Source organism: Seriola aureovittata, chromosome 9, assembly GCF_021018895.1.
Source record: "Seriola aureovittata isolate HTS-2021-v1 ecotype China chromosome 9, ASM2101889v1, whole genome shotgun sequence".
Classification (NCBI taxonomy): Eukaryota; Metazoa; Chordata; class Actinopteri; order Carangiformes; family Carangidae; genus Seriola; species Seriola aureovittata.
Genome location: NC_079372.1, coordinates 19941643 through 19965190, shown reverse-complemented (window position 1 = coordinate 19965190; position 23548 = coordinate 19941643). Strand labels below are relative to the sequence as shown.

At 43.3% G+C, this 23548-nt stretch overlaps 1 protein-coding gene across 6 annotated transcripts in view; it reads right to left on the bottom strand.

Annotated features, from left to right (window-relative positions):
• Positions 1–173: 173 nt before the first annotated feature.
• The window catches only part of mib2 (MIB E3 ubiquitin protein ligase 2), a 49296-nt gene continuing 25921 nt past the window's right edge, over positions 174–23548 (bottom strand). For all 6 annotated transcript variants that reach the window (XM_056384609.1, XM_056384608.1, XM_056384610.1 and 3 more), the window contains 16 exons: positions 23262–23368; positions 21914–22108; positions 21149–21291; positions 19485–19592; positions 19249–19353; positions 17968–18130; positions 17052–17185; positions 16248–16396; positions 15563–15719; positions 14123–14277; positions 7299–7425; positions 6870–7130; positions 4395–4573; positions 4072–4265; positions 3791–3856; positions 174–2926 (listed from right to left, as the gene is read on the bottom strand). In XM_056384609.1, the coding sequence (XP_056240584.1) occupies positions 2685–2926; positions 3791–3856; positions 4072–4265; positions 4395–4573; positions 6870–7130; positions 7299–7425; positions 14123–14277; positions 15563–15719; positions 16248–16396; positions 17052–17185; positions 17968–18130; positions 19249–19353; positions 19485–19592; positions 21149–21291; positions 21914–22108; positions 23262–23368 (2485 nt within the window). In that variant the 3' untranslated portion in view covers positions 174–2684. The remainder of the gene's footprint in view (positions 2927–3790; positions 3857–4071; positions 4266–4394; positions 4574–6869; positions 7131–7298; positions 7426–14122; positions 14278–15562; positions 15720–16247; positions 16397–17051; positions 17186–17967; positions 18131–19248; positions 19354–19484; positions 19593–21148; positions 21292–21913; positions 22109–23261; positions 23369–23548) is intronic.

Below are 23548 nucleotides of genomic sequence, written 5' to 3'. Positions count from 1 at the left end.
GATAAGCATAACCACTGCTTTTCAACCTACGATGCTAAAGTGTACAATTAAAAACATTTTTTTCTTAAGCGAATGCATAATGCTTCTGTACATTTATGAGACGATTTTAAAATGACTTCCAAACTTCCCGGAAAAAAAAAAAAAAGATTAAATCAAAACTCTCCACCAAGTCCTTAGAAAACAGTTCCATATTTATTGCAAAATATTTTTGTACAGAATACAACTGAAAAAACATCAACAGAGGAGGAATGGACAGTAAGGCCAACATCAGAACTCCAAGAGCTGAACTGTACAAACACCAATAGTAACGTTTGCTGCTTTAATAGTGTTTTTATACATAAATTTTTTCCCGCCCTCGCAGCAACCTCAAGGGGCAGAAATAAAGAACTCAAACTTCATCCCCATTTTTCTAAAATATTATTGCCTTTGCCTGTAAATCCATCAACTTAAACACCAATGGACAATCCGTAAAATGGTTGAAATTTCTATAAGAAACTTGTTGCTCGATTGATAATGTCTCACAAAATATAAATATATATACTTGTAAAAAGCTCCAAACAATACGGGACTGATAGTATTTTGGAAGAGAGAGTAGCGTCACTTGTCACTGAGAACATGAGGAGGTTCGGAGCACTACAGCTAAAGTTAGCTCGACTGCTAATGCCAGTACTGAAACCGAGTGTGCTGAGATAATACTTTTGATTTTGAACTAAAAAAAACAAAAACATTAAATGTTAAAAGTTTGCTTTTACTTTACTTCACACTGCTGGAATAATTGAACCCTCGCTTGAGCTTGGAGGGGTTTAGCGTAGTGCGCCTAGATAAATTCGGGCGTGCATGCCCATGCACATCCTCATGCGATTTGGCACAGATGTAAAAGTTCTTTCCTCAAAGTAAACCTCGTGGTAAACACATCTCAGTCTCTCCAGCTCCTTCTCTTACATCTTTTTTTTTTGTTGTACTTTACACATAAAAAAAGGCAGAGTGAGACAGGATACATTTTTTTCCCCGACATTCAAATGTACATCTTTAACATTGGCTCTCCCAAAATTTGGGATCTAATGAGGACAAAAAAAAAAAAACTCCTGTCTCTGGAAGTTTATTGTAGAAAATAAAAATTAAATAAAGATTAAAATAGATAAGATTTTATTTTCTCATATGCATAAGCCCTTCAAGAAAACACACCAAAACATTAGAGAGGATGAAGATGATCTACAATCCAGTACTCCAGAGGAGAGAGGGGGGGTTTATTCTGAAAAGACTCGACTAGGAGAATAGACGAGGAACTAGAGATGCAACACAATAATAATCATGTTTTTTTTGCCCTTCTGATTCTTTACCTCACAATATGTCTGGTGGATAAACAACAAAACACCAGGATATCCGCCTTTAAACGGGGGTCTCTACACCCCTGTGGTCTCCAGACACAAACAGGCAGATGCTTTCTGTCACAGAAATACAGCTGAGTGGTGCTTTTTTAAAATTTTTTTGCATTTTTTTTTGAGTAAAAAATAAAAATTGTTGCAGAAAGTCCTCTGCAAACATTCATGTCACTAATGAGAAAAAAAATCTGGGTTAGTAAAGTAGATTTTTTTTCTGTAATTTTGAGTCACTATCCATAGTTTTAGGATTAGTTATGAATTACCTTTTCTTTCAGTGACCCGTCACTAAAATGATCTGACACTGTAGCTCTATGATGGTGGGTGTGTGTGGGGCCAGGGAGGGAGGGGGGGCTGTTTAACCTTTATGGATATCACAAGTGCTTTCAATAATTTGATACCCTGAGTAGAGGACATAGGCTTGGGGTGAATTTCAGTAGAAACAAAAACATTTTTGCCAAGCAAACACCAACTGAGAAGAAGACATTACTAACACCACCTTTCACACATAAATAAAAACCTGTACTTATCGGTACATGAAAAACCACAAATGTAACCAGAGAGAAATAAAACAACAACAACGACAAATCACCCATGACGACACAGTCATTTTCAGCTTTACAATATGCATATACTCATGCATATATAGTATGTATTTCCCCTTGCATACAGGCGGGTGGTTGGGGACTATAGAGAGAGCCTTTAGTTATACCAACTCCCTCTGCAGAGACTAACACTGGTTATTAAGAGATTGATACGAATGAGAGCAAACATAATTCACAGGACAGGCCGAGGGGGCGAGAACACGGGGACTGATTCTGTGCAGCCTTGTAAACAGAAGAGGCCAGAGAGGATGATGGGTAACAGACATCCACTTAAAGCAGCAAAGATAGGACAGATTACAGGAGCAGGGAGGGGAGTGGGTGGGCTTTTTTTCTCTCAGCTTACCAATCAGAGTATTCAAAGTGGCAGCATCCCCTCACGACTTCGACGATCAGTTCTGATACTGAAAATAAAGTGAAAGTGATCGACGAGTTCCCACCGGCGCTGCTCCAGAGGGAACCACTCGAAACGTAACAAACTGGACTCTCAGCGACGTAACACAGCGTCTCATCGTTAAGCAACATGGGCTGAGTGAGTACTTGGGTGGGGTGGGAATGAGCAGGAGGGTGCGACAGGTCACTGAGCCTTCTTCCCAGAGTTAACAGCTGAACCCCCCACCCTGCCCCCACCCCCACCCCCACCCCCATCCTCACTTCTCTCCAAACTCCCCTCCAACGTGAAGAGCTGAGAGGACAGAGAGGCTCAGACAAACAGCTGGATCCGCTCGCGGATGGTCTGCCGGCAGATGGGGCAGGTCTTGAGCGCAGCGCTGCAGTCGATGCAGGAGGCGTGTCCGCACTGGAAGACCAGTTTGATGTGGTTGTCGATGCAGATGGGGCAGGTGATACGCTCCTCCATCTGACGGTAGCGTGACTGCAGCTGCTCCAGCAGGTTGTGCTGCTCCGAGTTCTCATTGCCAGGACTGCAATCCACCTCTGTTTGGTCTGCGGGGAGGGGGGGGGGCATTCAATGAGGAACTGAATTTACAGACTTAGACAATAACTGTGGGTTATTGCTTTGTGACGTTAACAGAAGTGAAATTCATGCACGCTATGCAGTCTAATACAAGCTCACACTGTCCTGCTGTGTCACTGTGCTGCTGGAGCAAAGATGGCTGTGTAGAAGAGAAACTACAACATGCCTCTAAATGTCACTGGTGGCTTGTTCTCGACAGAAACGTGCTTTAATCCACCAACCAGAGCCGTGTCTTTGACTGTTTCTGTTCTCTCTGGGACCATCACGTTAGAAAACAAAACAAAAAAAACCGCAGGCTGCAGTTTCAGGACACTAATTTTTTGTGACCGGACCGCAGATGGACGCGTACGACAGCTCTTGGAAATATCATAGAAGTAGCCAAATAATTACTTTATTAATTTTACAATAAAATTATCTATTATCAATAATACACAATCGTGGTCCTGAAACGGCTGTCAGCTGCTGCAGGAACATAATCTCATATATCTCATATATTAGCAACATTAAACTACTAAATTGAAAGAAATTTGTATTAAATTAGTATCAATGTTGTTTTCTTTCATCTTTCATCTCCAGGGAAGAGGAGCTGAGGGACAGAGATCCTGCCACTCATGCACTGTAACATAATTACCTAATGATGCTATTTAAACAATAAAACTGCCACCATACTGCAACCATAAGACAGGAAGTAGTATTTAATAATAACCATTTATGTCAGATTGCGATCTAGGCTCCTAGAAAATGCAACTGTATGTCAGTTTAAAAATCACTGAAACTCATGAATGAACATCAGGTAACAGTAAAACGTTTACATGCAGAAGAATCTTTCTCACCTTGTCTAATTTTCTTGGTGATTGTAACTTGGCATTTGATGCATTTCTTCATTCGATGGGCGCATTCTGTTCAGACGAGGAGTAGGTAAGTAAAGACACAAGAAATACAAAGATAACAAAAAGCAGCTGTAAAGACTTTGTCCACATTATTTATCAATATGAGACCGTAGAAAACTATTTATGGGCTCATTTAGTAACTTATTTTCTATTTGTTTTGCTCATTTTCTATCTTTATTTTCATGGTTCACTGAGTGTTATCTGTGACCTCCTTTCAAACCCACCTTCACAGGCCACGCTGTGCTGGCAGGGGCAGAACAGAACCAGCAGAGCTAGCTCGGAGCAGATGAGGCATTCGCTGGGCCCCGGCGGCGTGGGAAGAACCAGGTTGGTCATGGTGTTGGGCGTAGTGTGGACCCGCCGCAGGCTGGCGCTGCTCAGGCCCTGTCCGCATGTGATGGCCTGCAGACGCTGCAACCTGACACACAACACACAAAACCGAATGATTCTCACACAGAAACTTCCTCTTCGGTCGATTTCTCTTCATCTGCATATAAACGATATTCATCAACGAACATATTTCACAAAATACGCATCATACACCTACCTGTGCTTCTCTGAGAAGCTCTTGATGAGCTGCAGCATGGTGCTGTCTGCCACCAGGTCAAGAGGACTCTTGCCCTTGTGGTTGGCGTAGTTGATGTCGGCGCCTTCCTGTGCTAGAAAACAAGCCATAGCTGCTCCGACGCTCAGCTCCGTGTTCCCCAGAAGACCCGACGCGCTCAGCTGTGGAGACACATGATGGAGTATGTTGGAGTTAATGATTATTAAGCAGAGCCTTCTCTACATAAGGCTGGAGTGAGAATAAGAAGTAGAACTTCAGCTGATCATGAAAAACAAAAGATGTAGCTGAAGTAAAACCAGTGCGATGCAGCTAACACAGATTCACAACCCCAAATCTAATCAGCAGCGAAGAACTCCCCGATAACTCATCTGCTGACAGTGGACAAAGCCGCCCTGAGCACTTAAGTCTAACCACCTTCAAGGCTGCGAGTGTGTGTGTGTGTGTGTGTGCGTGTGTGTGTGTGTGTGTGTGTGTGTGTGTGTGTGTGTGTGTGCTGGCTTGGCAGGCTCCCAGGGTGTTGAGTGGAGCTGCAGTGTTTGCGGTCATGTAGACTGGAAAGGACGATCTTCACCAGCGCTGTGATATCAGCGCAGACGGGTGTTAACGGTGTTTAAAGCGCCCGTATAAAAAGTCGAGGCGTTTTAACGAGGATTATAGAACGAACAAAGTTCTTGTGCGTTAGTGGCTCTGAAAACATGAAGCAGATTAAAAAAGAGAGAAGCTGGGACGTTGAAATTGTGATCCCCTTTAGCAGGTGGACACGGTGACAGTGTGGAGAAAACCTTCAGCAGGTGTTTAAAGCTGCACTGATCAATATTTTTATCAATCGATATTTAGTTTTCACCTTGTCCGTCCGTCCCGTTCTCGAGGACACAACATCTCAGCAGTGCCTTGACAGAACGTCTTCAAATTTGGCACAAACATTCACTTGGACTCAGGGGTGAACTGATTAGATTTTGGTAGCTACAGGTCAAAGGTCAAGGTTGCGATGACCTTACAAAACACGTTTTTGACCATAAATCACAAATTCATTCATTAATTATGACACAGTTAAACTGAATAGTCTATAAGGATAAGATGAATTGATGATATTTTATATCTAAACGGTCAATGGTCAATTTCATTGTGATGTCATAATGTTCTGCAAAACCACTTCTGGCCATTATTTAATGCTGTAACTCAGGACGTTACAGCAAAAATTCCTGCAGGTTGACTGGTTGGTGGAGGGATACGGATTTGGTCGTTTGAAATGAAACTCCAGATGAACGCTGCTCTAATGCTCCTCTGGGTTTTCTGTTCAATAACACGTTCACCATAAAGACTTCACAAGGTGATGATCTGTCAGTGATTTGTTTACAGCTTGGCAAAAAAAAATCAATATCGCCAGTTTAATGTGACTAAACTGTCATGGATCGCCGGAGGCAGCATTCTCTTTCATTAATGAATATTCAAACTGCCATAGGTGGTCGTTGTTGTCGTTGTTGACAGCAGTCGTGATACACGGACTCTTTCCTCCACAAAATGACTTTAGAGAGAGAAACTGACGACGATTCAAAATGTTAAAGTGTCACGTTAAAAGACCCGAGGACTCGGTCAGTAATTTCAGTGTCTTTGAGGATGAATAACTCCACACGCTTTCTTTTATAATCCCTGGATTAATGGAGCGCCGTCCTCTGGAGAAAAACAACATGTTTACACCGCGCTCCTAAAATTCATCACAGAAATCTTAACTGGAGCTTCATCTCTGCCAAATCTGTACTGCCACACTGAGAGGGCCCCCCACCCCCACCCCCACCCCCACCCCCCCCTCTTCCCCTTCATTACACCATCGCTTCGTCTTTTGACAGTACGTTCTTTTAAAGCTGCACCTCGGGATTAAAGCCGAAGAATGAAGTAATCTCTATTTCTAAGAACAAAATTAAAAATCCTGAAAGGTTAAAACTCATGTGGTTATTAAGATCTAAGACTCTGTTTTCAGCTTGTGTGTTTCCGGAAAAAAACAACCTCTTAACCCCTCCCACCTGCTCTGTTTACACAATAAACTGAAATCAACCCCCGCTTTAATGTCTTCCTGTCTGACTCACTCCTTCTCCCTCCTCTTACCTTCCATTCCACCTTCCTCCTTCACACTATTAATCCCTCCTCCCACCTTCAGTCTTAATTTACTTACTTTATTTATTAAGCCACCATTTCTCCCTGCGTCATCTTTACTTTCAACATTTGGAAAATTCATCTGCCTGTTTATCGTGGTCAAAGAAACGTGAAGGTGTTTCGACCATCTCATCGTTCACGCACAAAGGAAAATGGCCGCAGTGTGAATATGGTCTATTTGAAAACAGATTATTTTGAAAATCATTTTATTGCTCTTGATTTAACTAATTGCTCCCCCTAGGAGAAACGTTAAGTCTTTAAAATAAAAAATAAGTCGCCGACATGCCACTTCCCCTCCAGCCTCACCCTGCAGTAGAGCGACGAGGAGGCACAGCCCTCGCTGCTCTCCTCCGTGCTGCTGGTTCCCACAGTGGGGCTGAGCATAACGTTGGCCAGCTGCGGGCGGAGGAGGGCCACGTGCATGGCCGTGTCCCCGTCCTCGTCCTCCATGTTGACATCGGCGCCCTCGGCAACCAGCAGCTGCACCAGGTCGGTGTGGCCCTGCGTGACCGCCAGCTGCAGCGGCGTCTGGTTGCGGTTGTTGCGGATGTTGATGTCGCAGCGACCCTGTGGAGGAGGAGGTAGGAGAAAAATAACATTTAAATTCCCCACCAGAAAATTAAAAGTCGCATTAAATGATAAAATTAAATGTGTAAAAAAATGGTGGTTGAATACTCCTGTTGTGTTTTAATTTAAAAATAAAGAACTATGATGGAGAAAGAGAAGACACCTCACCTCCTTGATGAGGATCTCGGCGACGTCTCTGTGGTTGTTGAGGGCGGCCAGATGCACCGCGGAGAAGCCGTCTTCCTTCTTAACGTCCACCAGCTGCCGTGCTCGACCCAGGATCTTCTCTGTGGCCCTGCGGCCGGGACAAACAACACGAGACTCAGTTAGCACAACAGCCCTCACAGCTTCGATTAAGAACACTTAATATAATGTGTAATAGCTGCTCCGCTGCTTTTTATTGTCTCACACACTTGAACTAATTGCAGGCTGCTGCAGCATGAACGCAACGTGAACCTGTCGGAGTATGAGGCTCATCCTGGGTCACGCTGCACTCGACAGAGACGCAGCTGTCGACTGTTAATAAGACAGGAAAACACTGAGGCACCACAGGCAGCCGGTCTGCACTAAATATAGTCAAGTGACCTCCTGATGTGGCTGCAGCTCTGCCCTTCCCACAGCGTGGCATCTAAACTGTTGCTTTAAACCTTAAAGCTGACCGTCATATTCAGTGTTTACTACAGAGTAATAAGACAACGTCTGACACGACTGAGGACATTAAACGCATCATCTGTCAAGGTCATAAATGTGAACTATGTTCTTTGGCTTCCATTTAGTTTTCTGGGTCACAGCCTGTTTGTCTTCAACGTGAGGTCGACATAGTTCAGCTGCAGATCATTATTTGGTGTGAGACTATTAGAACTTTTTTTTATTGTGACTCATACAGCGGGACGGCGCTGCAGAGCCGGGCCGGGTTGCACCGTCGCCTCGTCCTCTGCTCTGCAGCCGAGTTTGCTTCATGACGTGTGAAATTGAAGCTGACAGCGTTGGTAGGCGCCCAGGACGCCGGGCTCCGCCGCCATGGAGGCTTCAGTGTGACATGACCCTAACTTTCTGTGGATTTTAACGTGCGCTCGGCAGGATTGTAACGTGTGTGAACCCTGCTGTCGCTCAAGTTGATAGATGATGCTGTGTTTTCAACAGGAAGCAGACGGATGATGGACAGCACACTGACGGAGGCTTATTGTTCCCTGCTTTACATTCACTGCTCGACTCGGTCACCGCACAGACGGACAGCTCAGGATGTAAACAGGATGCACAACCGATGAGTTACCAATAAATATGATATCAATCTAAGATAGATCATAGCCCATCCAGCCATAAAAAGCTTATTACTGCACAACAGAACACGATCATAACAGCAATAAACAATCAACACATACAACAGGGAGCAAAGAATGTCCAGAGAACAGGAAGGACTCAGACTTCAGCAAAGTTTACAGCTGGGGAACAAATGAGCAACAGAAAACATGTCATTTAAAAAGAATTTGATGATGATGATGATTAATTAATAATTCTTAATAATTGATAATATTAATAAATCTCTTTATCTAGGACCAACTTGGAACCATCCTTCTTCCAGCTACTAAAAATATAATGTAATTATTTTTCTAATATTTTCATTTTTCTTATTTTTTAGATTTATTTGCTTTTCATTCTCTTACTATTGTCATGCATTTATTGCTACAGCGTGTTTACAGTATTTATATGTGTTTGAATGTATTGATTGTATTGATTTGTCTTTTGCACATCATTGACCAAATTATTAGATAATATGCTTTAGGGAAGATACGTACATCACAGGTGTGAATATGTATCTACCTTTTATGTTAATATGTTGTAATAAATAAATAAACAAATAAACAAATAAATAAAACAAATCTCTACCTGAATTGTTCGGCTTTGAAATCCTGCTTTCTTAAGACACCGCCGTTGTTTATAAAAATATTTTATAAATGAACTATCAATCCATCAATAAATACTTCAGCTTTAAAAATGAACTTACAAAAACAGCACAAAACACTCAATAAATACATTTATTAATTCATGAATAAATAATTGAAAGTGAAAAACCAGAATTGAAAAGGCATTTTAAAAACTGCTTTTCCTCTTCCTGTTAGCTAATCAATTAGCTTAGTCATTTAGCCTTTCTATGACACTCTGGGCCTTCAGTGCTGGTAAGACCCGATACGACTGGTTAGCTCTCCAACCAATCAGGGAGCTTGTTCCACCTCATGACCCATGAATCCAATTGAGATTGTTATAATTGGAGAAGCTAAATGACTAAGCTAATCAATTAGCTAACAGGAAAAGGAAAAGCAGCTGGAAAAGGGAAATGGAAATTCCCCTTTCAAAACTGCCTTTTCAAATAGTTTGTAAAATTCTATTATTTAATTAGAATGAATAAATGTATTTATAAATGGTTTATTTATGCTGTTTCTGTAATCCGTTTTCTTAAATCTAATGTATTTATATTAATGGATTAATCATTCATTTATAATACACTTTACAATTCCTATTTTTAATGCCTATTAAAATATAAAACTGACATCCCTGGTCCTCCATATTTCCCTCACTGAGGAAACAAGAGCTCAGTTAAAACACTTAATCTGTGACTTCAAGGATCCGTCTGGAAGCTTGAGTTCAGTCTGTTTACGACCTCAGACACATGACGACAAAATCATGGACTCCACTCTCCTGAATGGTGCATCTCATCTCTACTGTGTCACACTGTGCGAACGCTCTCAGCTCTCGTGGAAGGAACATGAGACATGCAATAATTTTTGAGCAGGGAACAGGGACCAGTTTTAATGCAGCTTTAATTATGATAACTTACAAATTAGCGCGTTTACAGGCTCATTAAAAGCACATTGCAGAAACATTTTAACGTTTTCTTTTTTTTTTTTTACGTGTGGTCACGTGTGGTCGGGATCTCCTCTGGGTGTGTTATTAAGGATGAAGGCTGTTAAGGAGACGCTGAGTTGGAGGTCATTGGTACCTGCAATGCAGCTGCGTGTGTGTGTGTGTGTGTGTGTGTGTGTGTGTGTGTGTGTGTGTGTGGTGGAGGTATTGATAGGAGGAAATACTGTCCCTGCTCCAGAGCGCCTTCGTTAGCTTAAAGCGCTCGCCCTCGCTGCTCTGAAGGAGTCTCTCACATTAGATAACAGCCGTGTCAGTTGTGTCACTTCTGTACCCACAATGCCTCACTCCTCTGTATCATTTCCATAATCGTTACTCCTGTGTGTTCATGAATATTCAGACGTTTTTAGGCAGTTTTTGTACAAACTCGCCTTCACACACACAACAACCAGAGGGCATCTTGGGAAAGCTGCTGGTAATGACTTTTCTGGAGGCTGAAGTCATCTTTGGTTATTTTCGGGGGGTTTACATCACACTTGTTTTTAACTTGACTCTTTGGTAAAAGCAGAAGGAATGTACCATGACCAGTACAAATTCTGGAAAATGAAAAAAGGAATGAAAAGAAAGGATTCTGATGAACAATCAGTGTGTTCTGAAATATATCTCAGTTTACGCTGAACGACAGGAGAATCAGAAGAACAGAAGAAATAGTTGGGAACAAAAGCGACCGGGTGAAAGAGAGGAGAAAACAAAGAAGCTACGAGGAGCGCTCGTTTTCTCCAGTAAATACAGTAAACAGACCGACCATCCTGTACATCCATTTACTTCTTCTGCCCCCCCAAATAAAAAATCTGGCCTCTTGCCTCGTCTCATTTCTTTCCCAGGACTGTTTGTGAACTTGGCCTCTAGCCCTCTTTTTCCATTTCCTCACAATAAATAAATACTCTAATAAACAAAACATTCTCCTCTTTCTGTCACTAAAAAACAACTGAGGGTCCCAGCGGCTCGGAGGGGACTCCACACAGAGAACCATATATACTTTTATGCATGGTTCATCAATTTAACAAACAGAGGAAACAAAACAGAGGTTACAAGTCAGATTTCTGTGCTAATAAAAACCCATTAAAATAATATTAATCTTTAATTCACTCCACAATGTTTAAAGTCAAACTCAATCTGATTCAAACTGGAGGTTAAAATTTGCATTAAAGCCAAAACAAAGTGGGAGAACATACAGAGAAGGCGCTGCAGCAGGACTGTGTCAGTGTGCTGTAGGCCTGCACGGTGATATATGAATGAACTGCTGATCCTTGAACACTGTAAATCCTGTGTCTCTAGTTTTTGGCGCAGCGGCTGATGTCAGGCTAAATGAATGCCAGGGAGCGCGGCCCCCGAAAAACTCCCAGCGCTGCACATATGACACTTGCCAGAACAGATCGGACGTTTTATTAAATGACCGTCTGCCACAGCGTCTTTCCTCTCTTGCTTGCTCCGTCGACATTCATCCACATGTTACGCTCGTGTTCGGGGGCGTCCCGACCTCAGATTATTTATTTTTTTGTGGGAGGGTTACTCAGACGTGGGGTGGGTGAGGGGGAGACTGATGAAGGGAATGTGGGTCACTGGAAGGTGAAGTCGGGAGGTCAGACATTAACACTTCAAAGCTTTCCTTTGATGAGGAAAACGGACTGATGTGTGCTCAGTTTTAGTTTAGTACTTGACTGATGGCATAAGAAGATGATGGAGAGACTGTGGTAATCTACTCACAGCCTTAAAATCTTTACTGATGACAATAACAGAGAACCCACTCTTTGGAATAATAATCTCTAATTGAACTACCGTAATTGTGTGGCATCGCTTAAGGGAGGGGGATTTTTCTTCTTTTGTTTTTTTGGTGAAGCTGGTGTTTTTCATTCTTGCTTCCTCTCCTTTATGGCACCTCTTTAAAAAAGGAGCCGGGGACAATTTTCCATTACATGGTTTTGTTATAATTTGGGATGGAAAGTTCAGATGAGGTTGTAAAAGCCCTGGAGCAAAGAAGCAGGAACCTCACCACGGTCAGGAAGACTCAGTACACTGTAAAAAATATCAAGTCAGACTCAATATTTGATTCATTTTCACACAAAGGTGGAAAAAAAAAAAGATATTTTCTTTATGTCAGTACAGTCATCTATCAAACGTTCAAGTCTGTCGGCGTGAAAAATAACAATTTATGTGTAAATAATGTGAATAAATCTCCTGTTAAGGTGGTTTATGAGGCTCTACACAGTAATGAATGAAATCTACTGCTGAAAACGTTGGGAAATTAATATTCTAAATTGTATAAATGATGCACAACCGAAATAGTCTTTGATTATCATCTGTGACAGATTGCACAACTGTAGAGAAAGGTTTAAAGTAGAGGGTGACTGAGATTAATGACAGTATAATACATTATATAATTTGTATTGCAGTAATATATCACATTTATGTTTTAAATTTTTCAATAGCATCATTTTAATAATAATAATAATAATAATAAGCTGTAGAGCACTTTTCATACGAGAGATGTAACTCAAAGTGCTTTACAATAAAAACATGAACTAGTAAAGTAAAATAAAGAACAATAGAAGGACAATGATTTTAAAATAGATTCAGACTTCTACTGAGAACTGTGCTCAGTTCTAAAAGAGGAAACCACTGTACGGAGGTAGATTTGTGTCGACAATCCATGTGTAAATGTGTGATTGGCTGCCGATGAGGCCATTTTCTGCTTTTCAAAGTAAGAGCACGCAGTCTTTTATGACGCCATGACACAGTGACACAACCTGAGTACTGTCGGTCTGCCACACTGTTTAGAGTTTGTTTGGATCTCTGTCCTCTGTTGAATCCCACATATGCATCACTTATAACCAGACTAAATATGGTTTGTGGAGAATTTGGAGGACGAGTTGACGTGCAGGAGTAAACGTTGCTGCCTTTTTTTCGCCTGATATCGACTGCGAGGCGGCTGACAGAGGCGCAGGCTGTGTGGGAGATGAGCTCTGTATTTGTAACGGATAGCGCTGAGAGTTGACCTTTGACTCCTCATCTGAACACACGGGGAGAGATTCCCACACACACGCCCATAGACACATGAGAATGACCGAGCTGAGGAAAAGGAGCGGACATGAGAACTGGATTTTGTCCTCTATTGACACATAGTTGGATTTATTTGGTGAACACACACTTGATGACAAACTAGATTTGGGGAATGCACACCTGGAAACTGTGGCATTGTCCATAGAGAGTGTCATTAGGTAATCATTACCATTAACTCAAACTAATGCTGCTTTGTTCTCACTACGACCCTTTTGACCACATTTTCCATTATTGTCATTATTTACAATCACTCATTATGGTAAGTCGAATGTGAAAGGCCGAATGTTTGCAAACCACCTACAATGAAAACCAAGTGTTTAACCTTGTTATCATGATATTTTTATATAATACAGACACATGATGAGTGAAATAATCATCAACACCATGACTGAGTGTTTCCACCTTGAACTGCAGTGAACCAATGACAGACTCATAAACACAGATTCAGACAGCCAGGGTTTCATACGTCACAAACCCAAGGAACCAATCCTGTCAACTTGTGGGGATGGGGGGCAGGGCTAAATAAACCTGACACCGTGTCAGTACAGAGAGAGAGCGAGAGAGAGAGTTAGCATTTGCACAACCGCTAACACCGTGTCAGCCACTGCCAGTTACAAACCCTGCGCCAACCATTCTGAAAAGATGCTAACTATGCTAACAGTTCTGACCCGTCTGCTAGTCTCTGGTTCTGGTCTCAGACTCCTCCTCTGAGTCTGGGTCTGACTGAGGCTCAAACATGTGGCCGAGTCTCTCTGATGTTTCCTCCTCTCACCATCTTTATACTCTCTGCTCTTTCACCTGTCCACCTGGAGCCAGCAGGTGGTGGGCGGGACTCAAGGCTCAATCAGGAAGTGAGAGGAGATGACCTCACACAGTTTTTGATTTTTTGTTAAAGTAAATATTAATCATTTTTATTAAGTTTAAAACGTGTCTGGAGAGAAACTTTAAGCCTTTGTAAAAGTTCAATAATCCCACTCAGAAATGTTTTTATACAGTTCATGATTTCTACTCACAGTTTGTTTCCTTTGAGGGCGGCGTGGTGCAGCAGGTTGAAGCCTCTGTGGTTCTGCTGAGTGAAGTCAATGTTGGGCACCACAACCAGGATCTCGATGATATTGCGGAAATCTTTAGCGATGGCGTCATGGAGAGGCGTGTCCCCGTATGAATCCTGAGTGGGGGAGAAAGAAAACAAAGATGAACATGCAGCACAGTGAGCGAGGTTGTTCCATGCGTTCAGATTGGTGCTACAGGTTTTTATTTTCTTGTGAAATGTTCAAAACAGCATCATTAACCATTGAATCTCTACACTAGAATATCTTTATATCACAAAGGTGTTGATCTGTAAACTTAACATGATTTTATCCACTACAGTTTGTTGTAATCCTGTTTTTTTTTTTATTAGAACATGCTCTTAATCATTTTGTCTCTAGTCAAATAAATAAAAAAACAACACACACAAACAGTCCACATTTGCCGCACACAAAACAAACTCCGGTCTGGCGTGTTTTTGGCCGAGCAGTCTCACTGCTCAAGCAGAACAAAATGAGTTAGCTAGTGGATTCTGGGGCTGGTTGCAGGCAAGTTAGACCGTCTGAAAAATGCCCTTAAAGGAGAAACTAAACTGCCTTAATGAGGCTGAGGGCCGGAGTGAAGCAGGGCCACAGTCGAACACCAGGACAAGTTTGAATGTGTGTGTTTACAGCTGAGTGAAAGGGCAGTGTGTGTGTGTGTGTGTGTGTGTGTGTGTGTGTGTGTGTGTGTGTGTGTGTGTGTGTGTGTTTGTTGTGATATGTGCCAGAGAGGTTTGGCTTATTGCTGCCCAGATGTTCAGTCAGTGGTTAAACCTCAGTCAGTGGCTACATGTTGGACATGAACTTACTCTGTAATCAGTCCTGTTGGCCTGAGACGAGTATTTCATGTTTTTACTGAGGATGTTTCCTTAGAAATATATTTAAAAAATACACGTTTGGGACAAAATAAGGATAAAACTGGAGTGTAGTGGTACAGTGTGTATATTAGACAGATAGATAGATAGATAGATAGATAGATAGATACTTTATTTATCCCCTAGGGGAAATTCATGATATATTTATAAGGTGAATTCTTTTATATGGCATAACATATTTGTATGGGCTACACATATATTTCAAATATATTTCAATCCAATATCTAATAGGTTCTATATATAATTTTTTACATATGTGCTTTTATTTCCATATATGACATTGTGATCCATGGATTAAAATCACAGGTGTAGGTGAGAGCATGAACTGACTCTCTCTTATCACAGCTGGCTAATCATTTCATGTTTACAAAGTCTAACTCTGCTGTTCGCTACTAAACCTGGCACAGAGCTGGTTCCCACTTGTTCTTTATGCCACAGTGCAGAATCAAAGAAGACGGACAATAAGGAGTGAATGTGAATCAGTCATTAACAGTGGAGGTCCTCTCACCTGGAGATTGACATCAGCCGAGTGTTCGGTCAGTACTCGCACCACGTCAGTGAAGCCCTTGTTGACAGCGATGTGGAGCGCCGTGCACATGGAGTTGTTCAGGAGGTTGACATTCGCCCCCTTGCTCAACAGCAGCCGTGCGATCTCTGCCTGATTGCTAAACGGTGGAGACGGCACAAACAGAGAGAGATTAATCCTTTCCTGTGCTTCGTTTGATGTTGATTGATTCCATCTGTGTTTTGAATTAAGCTAATTCAAACCAGTGTATGAAATCTCACATGAAAGCCCACTGGGAAGCTACACACAGCTCCAGGGTTGCGTGATAACTTAAACCGCTGCAGCAGGATATCAGCAACACAAAGTTATTATTCTTATTCTTATTATTATTATTATTGTCAAAAGCTGGACTTCCTGAGCGTGTGTTAATGTGGTTAAGAGGAGGAGATGAGGCCGGCTGATTAGGCAACACTTTAATGCCGTCACTGCTGTGAATGGATTATCACATTACATGGGAAGAGACAGGCCGGAGCTCTGCTGTACATCTGTCAGACCAGGTTTCTAGAGCTGCACCTGACTGTGAACTCAAGCACTGTGAGTATGTGTGAGAGAGAGAGAGAGAGAGTCACCTTTGTATTTTGAAATCTGTGTATGTATGCAAGAAAACTGAGAGTGTGTGTGTGCTCACCCGAAGGCAGTGTAGTGTAATGCTGTGTCTCCGTCTTCATCCTTGACCTCGATGGAGCTGTTGGCCTGAAGCAGGGCCTTCACCACCTCCATGTGGCCCTGGTGAGCGGCCACCTGCAGCGCCGTCTTGCCCTGGTTCTTTATATCCACCTGCCAGGAACCAAAGAACGGTTGAAGATTCATCACAAAACAGCGGAGGCCTGGACACACCAACACACCCGAGCATAAGACTGACTGGAAATAATCTGAGCATGAACAACAACCAGCGTCATGCACCTGATACATAATCCTCACACGTTATGTAATCGTGGAGAAGCACGGAGACGTAGAAGTGCAAGTCGAGAAGAAAAATTACCAACCTTACTTTATATTGTAATTGTTTTATCTGGTATATACATATATATAGATATATATATATATATATATTTTTTTATGTATGTGTGTTTTACATTATTTTCACATTTGTGGTTAGTAGCATCTCTGAATGTACCTAAGACTGAGAGGTCTTGGGAACCTTCACACCTGCGTCCACCTGAGACGGATGTGTATACCAGGTCTGAACAGAGACCCACGTTCTGGTGCTGCGTTGTGGGATAGCAGCGCCGAGATAAGAGGAGAGAAACACTGGAGTGATGTGCAGTGTGAACATTTTAACAGTCCATTATTTCAGTCTTTAACTTCATCTGTATCCGGTCTCCTTATCCGGCTCACTAAGTTACTCTGTTCCTTAAATTCCCCGCCCTGGTGGAAGGAGCTCTTGGAAGGAGCTGTGGACTGCAGCAGAGAGAAGGAGTGCTGCACTAACCTTGTCAGGATATTTCTGCACCAATTCCCGCACTTTGTTGGCACTGCCGTGTGCTGCCTCGATGACCAACCGGCCGGGGTTGTCCTGCTCTGTGGACTGAGACAGCAGCTTCTCCAACACTGAGATGACAGTACCTGGGGAAGGGAGGGGGAGGGCAGGGTGGGGAGAGGGGAGGGAGGGCAGACAAGAGAGACAAAGATTCATTTAGTTTAATCAGTCGGATGTGAACACCAGGATTAGAAATGTTGTCGCAAAGACTTGCAGAAAGCAGAACAGCACCACAAAAGTCACACTGGTTAATGTTTGTCGAGGCTGAGCTCAATGAAAAAAACCACAGGAATGAGTCAAAATGTCCCTCCATGCAGCAAAATCTGACCACACACACACACATGCACACACACACACACACACACACACAGACGTCAATCTGATGTCACCCTCCCGTCCGCCGAGGCGAACACATGCACAGAACGGACTCGGCTGCGATTATAGAGACTGCTGAGAACTTCTGACATGAAGACAAATGTCTGCTGAGCTGCCAGAGCCTCTGGCCGTCAACATGCAGGATCGGAGGACATGCTACAGAGAAGAACAGCTCAGGACATGGACACCCTGTCCACACAGCGCTGGAAAAGACAGACAGACACAGACAGACAGACAGACAGATAAACAGACAGACAGACAGACAGACAGACAGACAGACAGACAGACAGACAGACAGACAGACAGACAGACAGACAGGGAATGGCTGTGACCAGTTGCAGCTTGTCGTATGTGAGAGCATGCAGGGCGGACACAGAGCTGAAATGTGGAGGGGGGGAGGGCGGACCAATGACTGCATGCAGAGGGAGGTGGGGGAGGAAGCTGGAGCTGGAGTGTTTGAGATGAAGCCCCCTCGTCACGGCAGACGCCTTACTTCCAGATTCGGTGGGGTTCTCGGCCGTCATGAGGTTGGCGTCCACCTCCACGGGCTGCGCCGAGAGGCACGCCGGATTGAACGTCCACGTCTGAACTCCGAACGCCACCCGCAGGTCGCCGTCTGCGTATACTTTCAACACCTTCCCGACCTGCCCGAGCACCTAGGACAAAAAGCAGTAAGTAAGATGGACGTGGCGTGGGCGGATCGGGGGGGGGGGGTGACAGGGAACAGGGAAAAACTGTTTCTGTAACTTAATAAAAATAATCAGTCTGCAGTCGAGGAAGCGGCTCTGAACTCGACTACTTCCTGATGTTCAACCAATCTCCATGAAGTAGGTCACTCTTCATTCAGAGGGATGTCTAAAGGCCTTTCTTTAGCAAGTGACACAGTTGATATCATGCACTCAGACAACGAGTAACCCGAGGCTACCAGAACACAGAGGTAGGACAAAGTCATCGCTCTGCACGTCAAGAGTTAGTCCGGAGTCAGGAGCCACTTCAAAATAAAGCACAGTTGTTTGTAAAATGTGAGAGTTAGAATAGTACATTTTCAGGAATCATAATTGATTTGTTGTGTATTACGTACTGAACTTTTTATAATATTAAACGCATAGTCTATAACTTCTGCCTCTCTCAATTAAAACAATACCAAAATACGGCGTGGGATCATGGGACCACCATTGCCATAAGCTCCTCCCGGTTTGGTTTCCCTCAGCGTCAGTGGTTCAGGAAATCAAACTGACCCGGTGATTTAGTGATTCAGAAGCAGTTTGACATTTAAAGTCAGAGTTTGAGCGACGCTGTACGGAGGACAGAGACGTCAAGGAGTCGGAGCGGAGATTGATGCTAACCTTTGTTCTTATTGTTTCTCTGATAACTCATGAAACAGACGTTCAGCAGGTTTTTACCAGCAGCTGAATGATGCGTCCTCCTCTCCAGAACAAACACACCAGGGGATTAAAACCAGTAGAAACACTCATGAAGCAGTTTCACTTTAAAAATCTGTCTCACATTTCCTCAGCTTGTGTCTCTGATAACTTCAGCTACCAAACTTTCCCTTCTGCTCACAAAATGTGACCGGCTACCATCAGACCAAATCAAATCATCACAGTTGTCAGGAAAGTGAAGGTTTAAAGTCAGACTGAAGTCCACACCTCTGCAGGAACATGGTGTTAACTGAGCATTGTTAGCTGAAGCTAAAACACAGTGAAGAGTTAGTGTTATTTATTATCATTATTATTATGATTATCATTATCATCATGAGGCTGAATGAGCATACAGGAGCCATGCTGTCTGTCCACTCTCCATGTCCGGCCTGCAGTCTTTTCACACTCTCCATGTCCTCCAGCACTCTCACCAGTTCACCCACTCCAAAAGTGTTCACCTGGGGGGGGAGAAACACACACGGACACATTATTAACAAAGTGGATGAGCTGTTACGATCATCTGAAGCTGTGAACTGAGTGAGAACCTGCTGCAGGATCCTCTGGTAGCAACTGATCTGAGGCTCAGTACCTTGGTGAGGGCCCCGGGATGGAAAGTCCAGCGGATGTTGTTGCTGTACTGGACTCTGACGTCTCCTCGGTCAGTGATCCTATGAACGGTCCCGATCCGGCAAATGTACTGCAAACACAAACAGGCTTTTTCACCCCGGGTCTCTCCCTCTGCATGGCTGTGACCTTAATGTTCCCTCCGGCAGCTGTGATTCCAGAGTCGGATGCTCTGTGTCTTTTCACTCTGTTGCACATCGACGTCCATCTGAGCCACTTATATAAATACTGTGTATGCCAGGTTCAAGAGCCGTGTGTGTGTTTTGACTGTGAGGCCGTGTATGTATAAAGCATAAAAAATATGAACTGTGCACACAGTGCAAAGAGTCCATGAGTACATACGCTTCAGGAAGTATTCAGACCCCCTCACTGTTCTGCACACTCGATGATTTAATGTGTCAGTAACTCATAATGACAAAGTGAAAACATTTTAAACAATATTTTTAACTTTTCTCTGGCTCCAATCTCTGGTCAGTTGCTTCCTCTTTGCTTTAATTATCCTTGACATGTGTCTAGAACTTCAAACTGAATTGACGAGACAGAGTTTAGAGAGGCTCACACCTGGACTTGAGTGTTTAAGACCCTTTCAGAAGTCCCTGAAGTCACTATAGACCTCCTCTCACAGCTGTCTCTGCAGAACCCTCTGATCTTTGAACATTCCCCACTGTGACTTCTTGGATTCTCAACGCTGCCGCCCGTCGTCTGATTCTACAGGAATAGACGGATGTGACTCCTTCAAATCAATCGCAGTGGCTCAATAATATCTTATGTCATATGAGGCAGGAGAAAATGAGGCTCACCTGGTAAATTTTGTCAAATATGGAAACCTTTTCTGAGATATGTAATGAAAATCCTGAGTGTAAACGTGATTATAGGATATCGATCTGTTGGACCCTGAGAACTAGGAAAGTCTCTCTTGAACTTAATTATTTACTTATCTATTTACTTTGTATGTGCGTGGGGGGAGAGGGGGGTTGTATTTGTTTTTGTGTGCTCATCATTTAAGAAATGCAATAAACAGAGATTTAAAAAAAAAAAAAACTAAAACTGTGGTCGGAGCTAAAGCTTTGAGAGTTCCCAGCAGCACACTGGTGTCAATAATGGAAGAGAGCAGCCAGAGAACACAGAGAAGAAAACATGCTCCAAAGAGCACGAGAGCTGAGGGTGGGGGTCACAGTTCAGCTCAACAGTGACCTGAAGCAAACAGCCAAGACAACACGAGTCAACACGAGTCTGACTGTCCTTGAGCGGAACCTGCCAAAGTCCAGACTTAAGATTCACAGCAGTTCAGACGCTTCTCATCCGATGTGACGGAGCCCGAGAGGATCTGCAGGGAGCAGCGAGATAAACTGCCCAAAGCCTGAAGAGACTCGCCCACGATGGAGCCAAAGGGGCTTTCACAACGTACTGAACACCTTTTGTTATTACAGATTTCAGTTCTTCATTTTTCATGAGTAAAAACAAGTTTTCACTTTGTCATTATGGGTCATTGAGGACAGATTGATCTACGACACAATAGAGCATTCAGAAAGGTGCGAATACTCCCAGTGTACACGTTGTACTTCTGCATTATAGAGGAACTCAACAGAGAGTCTGTTGTCTCTCGGTCAGACGGGAAGACTTCAGTACCTCTGCCATTTTGGGGTTCCACCCTCCGTGACCCTCCTGCATCTGTCGCAGGATGTCCACCTCCAGGAGACACTTGACCTTGTCCCCCTGCTGGAAGGAGTGTCCGTCTGCACTCTCCTGGCGCTGCAGCTCTGCGTGCTCTCCTGGATCAACAGGTGTCAGTCAGCATCAACAAAGAGGATCCGACTTGTGTTATAATAATAGTTTGGGTTTGAAATCAGTGTGTCATATTTACGTCTTTGTAATGTCTAAAAATGTCACATACAAATATCTGCAAACATTACAATGATAAAAAGTCAACTTTAAGAGCTTTAAATAGTTCCTTAACACAAAAGCTGTGTCACAATTCAGGGGCCGAAACTAGACTGTCTCATTTCAAAGGCTCCTTCTTTTCCTGAGAAAAATCCCAAGATTCATTGCGCTCCGGTAATGAAAGTAATCACCACCGACAGTGAGGAAGAAGATTACCCTTTTAAATGTCAGTGTTTTGTTCCAGCTCAGTTCAACAGCTCACAGGTACAACTGTTAAAAACCACGGACCTTAAAACCTCAAGTGTCTGTGAAAACGGGAGCCGTCTCATTTCGGTTCGGCCACAACTTCGTAGACCAAGTCCCCCTGAATTGGGACACAGCTGAACTGTCACCCAATGATGTCTGATTAACGTCTTCCTACCTCACAAAAAAAAAAAGACTAGAATCTAAACCACAATCTGATTTTTTGTCAAAGTAATTCAAACACTGGAAGCGGGACTCTGCGCATCTTACCGAGCTTCGGTAGGTGGTCTTTGTAGTAGAAGCCTCCCTGGCCGTCGGACACGTACTTGAGGTCTACCTTGCCCTTGTGGCCCATTCGGTAGACATTAGTGGTGCCGTTAGACCAGGTGACACTGGCCACGCTGCGACCAGACTCTGTGTCCCAGCCGCGAATATCCACTACCTTCCCAACCTTACCCTCCCCGCCTACACACACACACACAAATATGCAAAAAAACAGTAACGTATCAGCTCGTTAAAGAAAAAAAATCAGGTTAGATAAAGAGAGAGGATTTTGTAAGAAAATATATGAAGTACAAAATTCCCAAGCACAATATTTGACAGACGTGTGAGACAAATGAGATGAGACATTTTCCCTGACAAAACATATAAAAACACATTCAACATTTCACAGGATTGTTTCACATCCACACATCAGCTTTTTTTTTTTTATGAGAGGAAAGAAAACCCTTGTTAAGTCATTAAAGTCCTCAAGCTGCCTCAGTCGATAACCACACCAGCTAAACCAGTGACCCGTTAAGACTACATCATGGAAGGCTCGGGGTATTTGTGAGCATGCTCAGAGCATCACGTATGCACTTACTGCACACACATTTAAGCCCGATGAGTGACTTAACCGGACCCCGGGGGGGCGTCGGTTTCAAAGACACCAAAAGGACATTTTGACTCATTCTCTCTCGCCCAGAAAAGGAAGCTGCGTTTTCTATTCTCAGAGACAACGATGACCAGGAGACAGAAAGACATATTAACATTCCCCTCTCCCCCCCCAAAGGGAGCAGTCGAGGGTTTGCTGATGTGGAAGATTGTTTTCATTTACTATCTAAACTATTTCAAAACATCAGCCGGCGCCACTTGTGTCTGAACGACAGCGTAGACCACATGATGTGAAGCTGCAGGCGACACACAAACACACACTTTCTCAACACTTTCACCACAGACTGTGTTTGCAGTGAAGGAGCTTCTCAGTTTTTTTTTTTTTTTTTTGGCTGGAAGAAGAAAAACTAAAAAAAAGGACGTAAACATTACAGAACAAGGACTCACACAGACGGACACAACATCTGTGGAACAGACTCCGATGAGTCACCGGCAACATAACTGCACACAGACACACGGTTATCAGACGTTTCTCAGGTTAATGAGACGTGAGGTTAGAGCGCTGTTATGGTGGAACACTTTGAAGAGGCACGGCTCCATGCTCGAGCAGGTAGGGGGGCCTGTCGAGTTGGCGGCGCCAGGTTAGAGGAATGAAGCAGTCTCACCACACACACACACACACACACACACACACACACACACACACACACACACACACACACACACACACACACACACTACTCACCGTCTTGGTTGCCCCAGTCCCAGTCAGGTCCACGAACAACTTTAACCCCCTGGAAGATTCCTTTAAGGATGATCCGCGGGAGGTTCTGCCTCGGCGCCAAGCTCACTCTGTGATAAGAGCACGGAGACACCGCTGAACAACTGGCAAAAAACCCCAACAACACACTTCCTGTCTTCATTATGAACCCTGGTTAAGAAAAATTTTAAATTTAACAGTTTCAATCTGTGACTGAAAAGAAAAAGAAAAAGAAAACAACATTTTGGAAAAATAAATGAAAACTAAATACA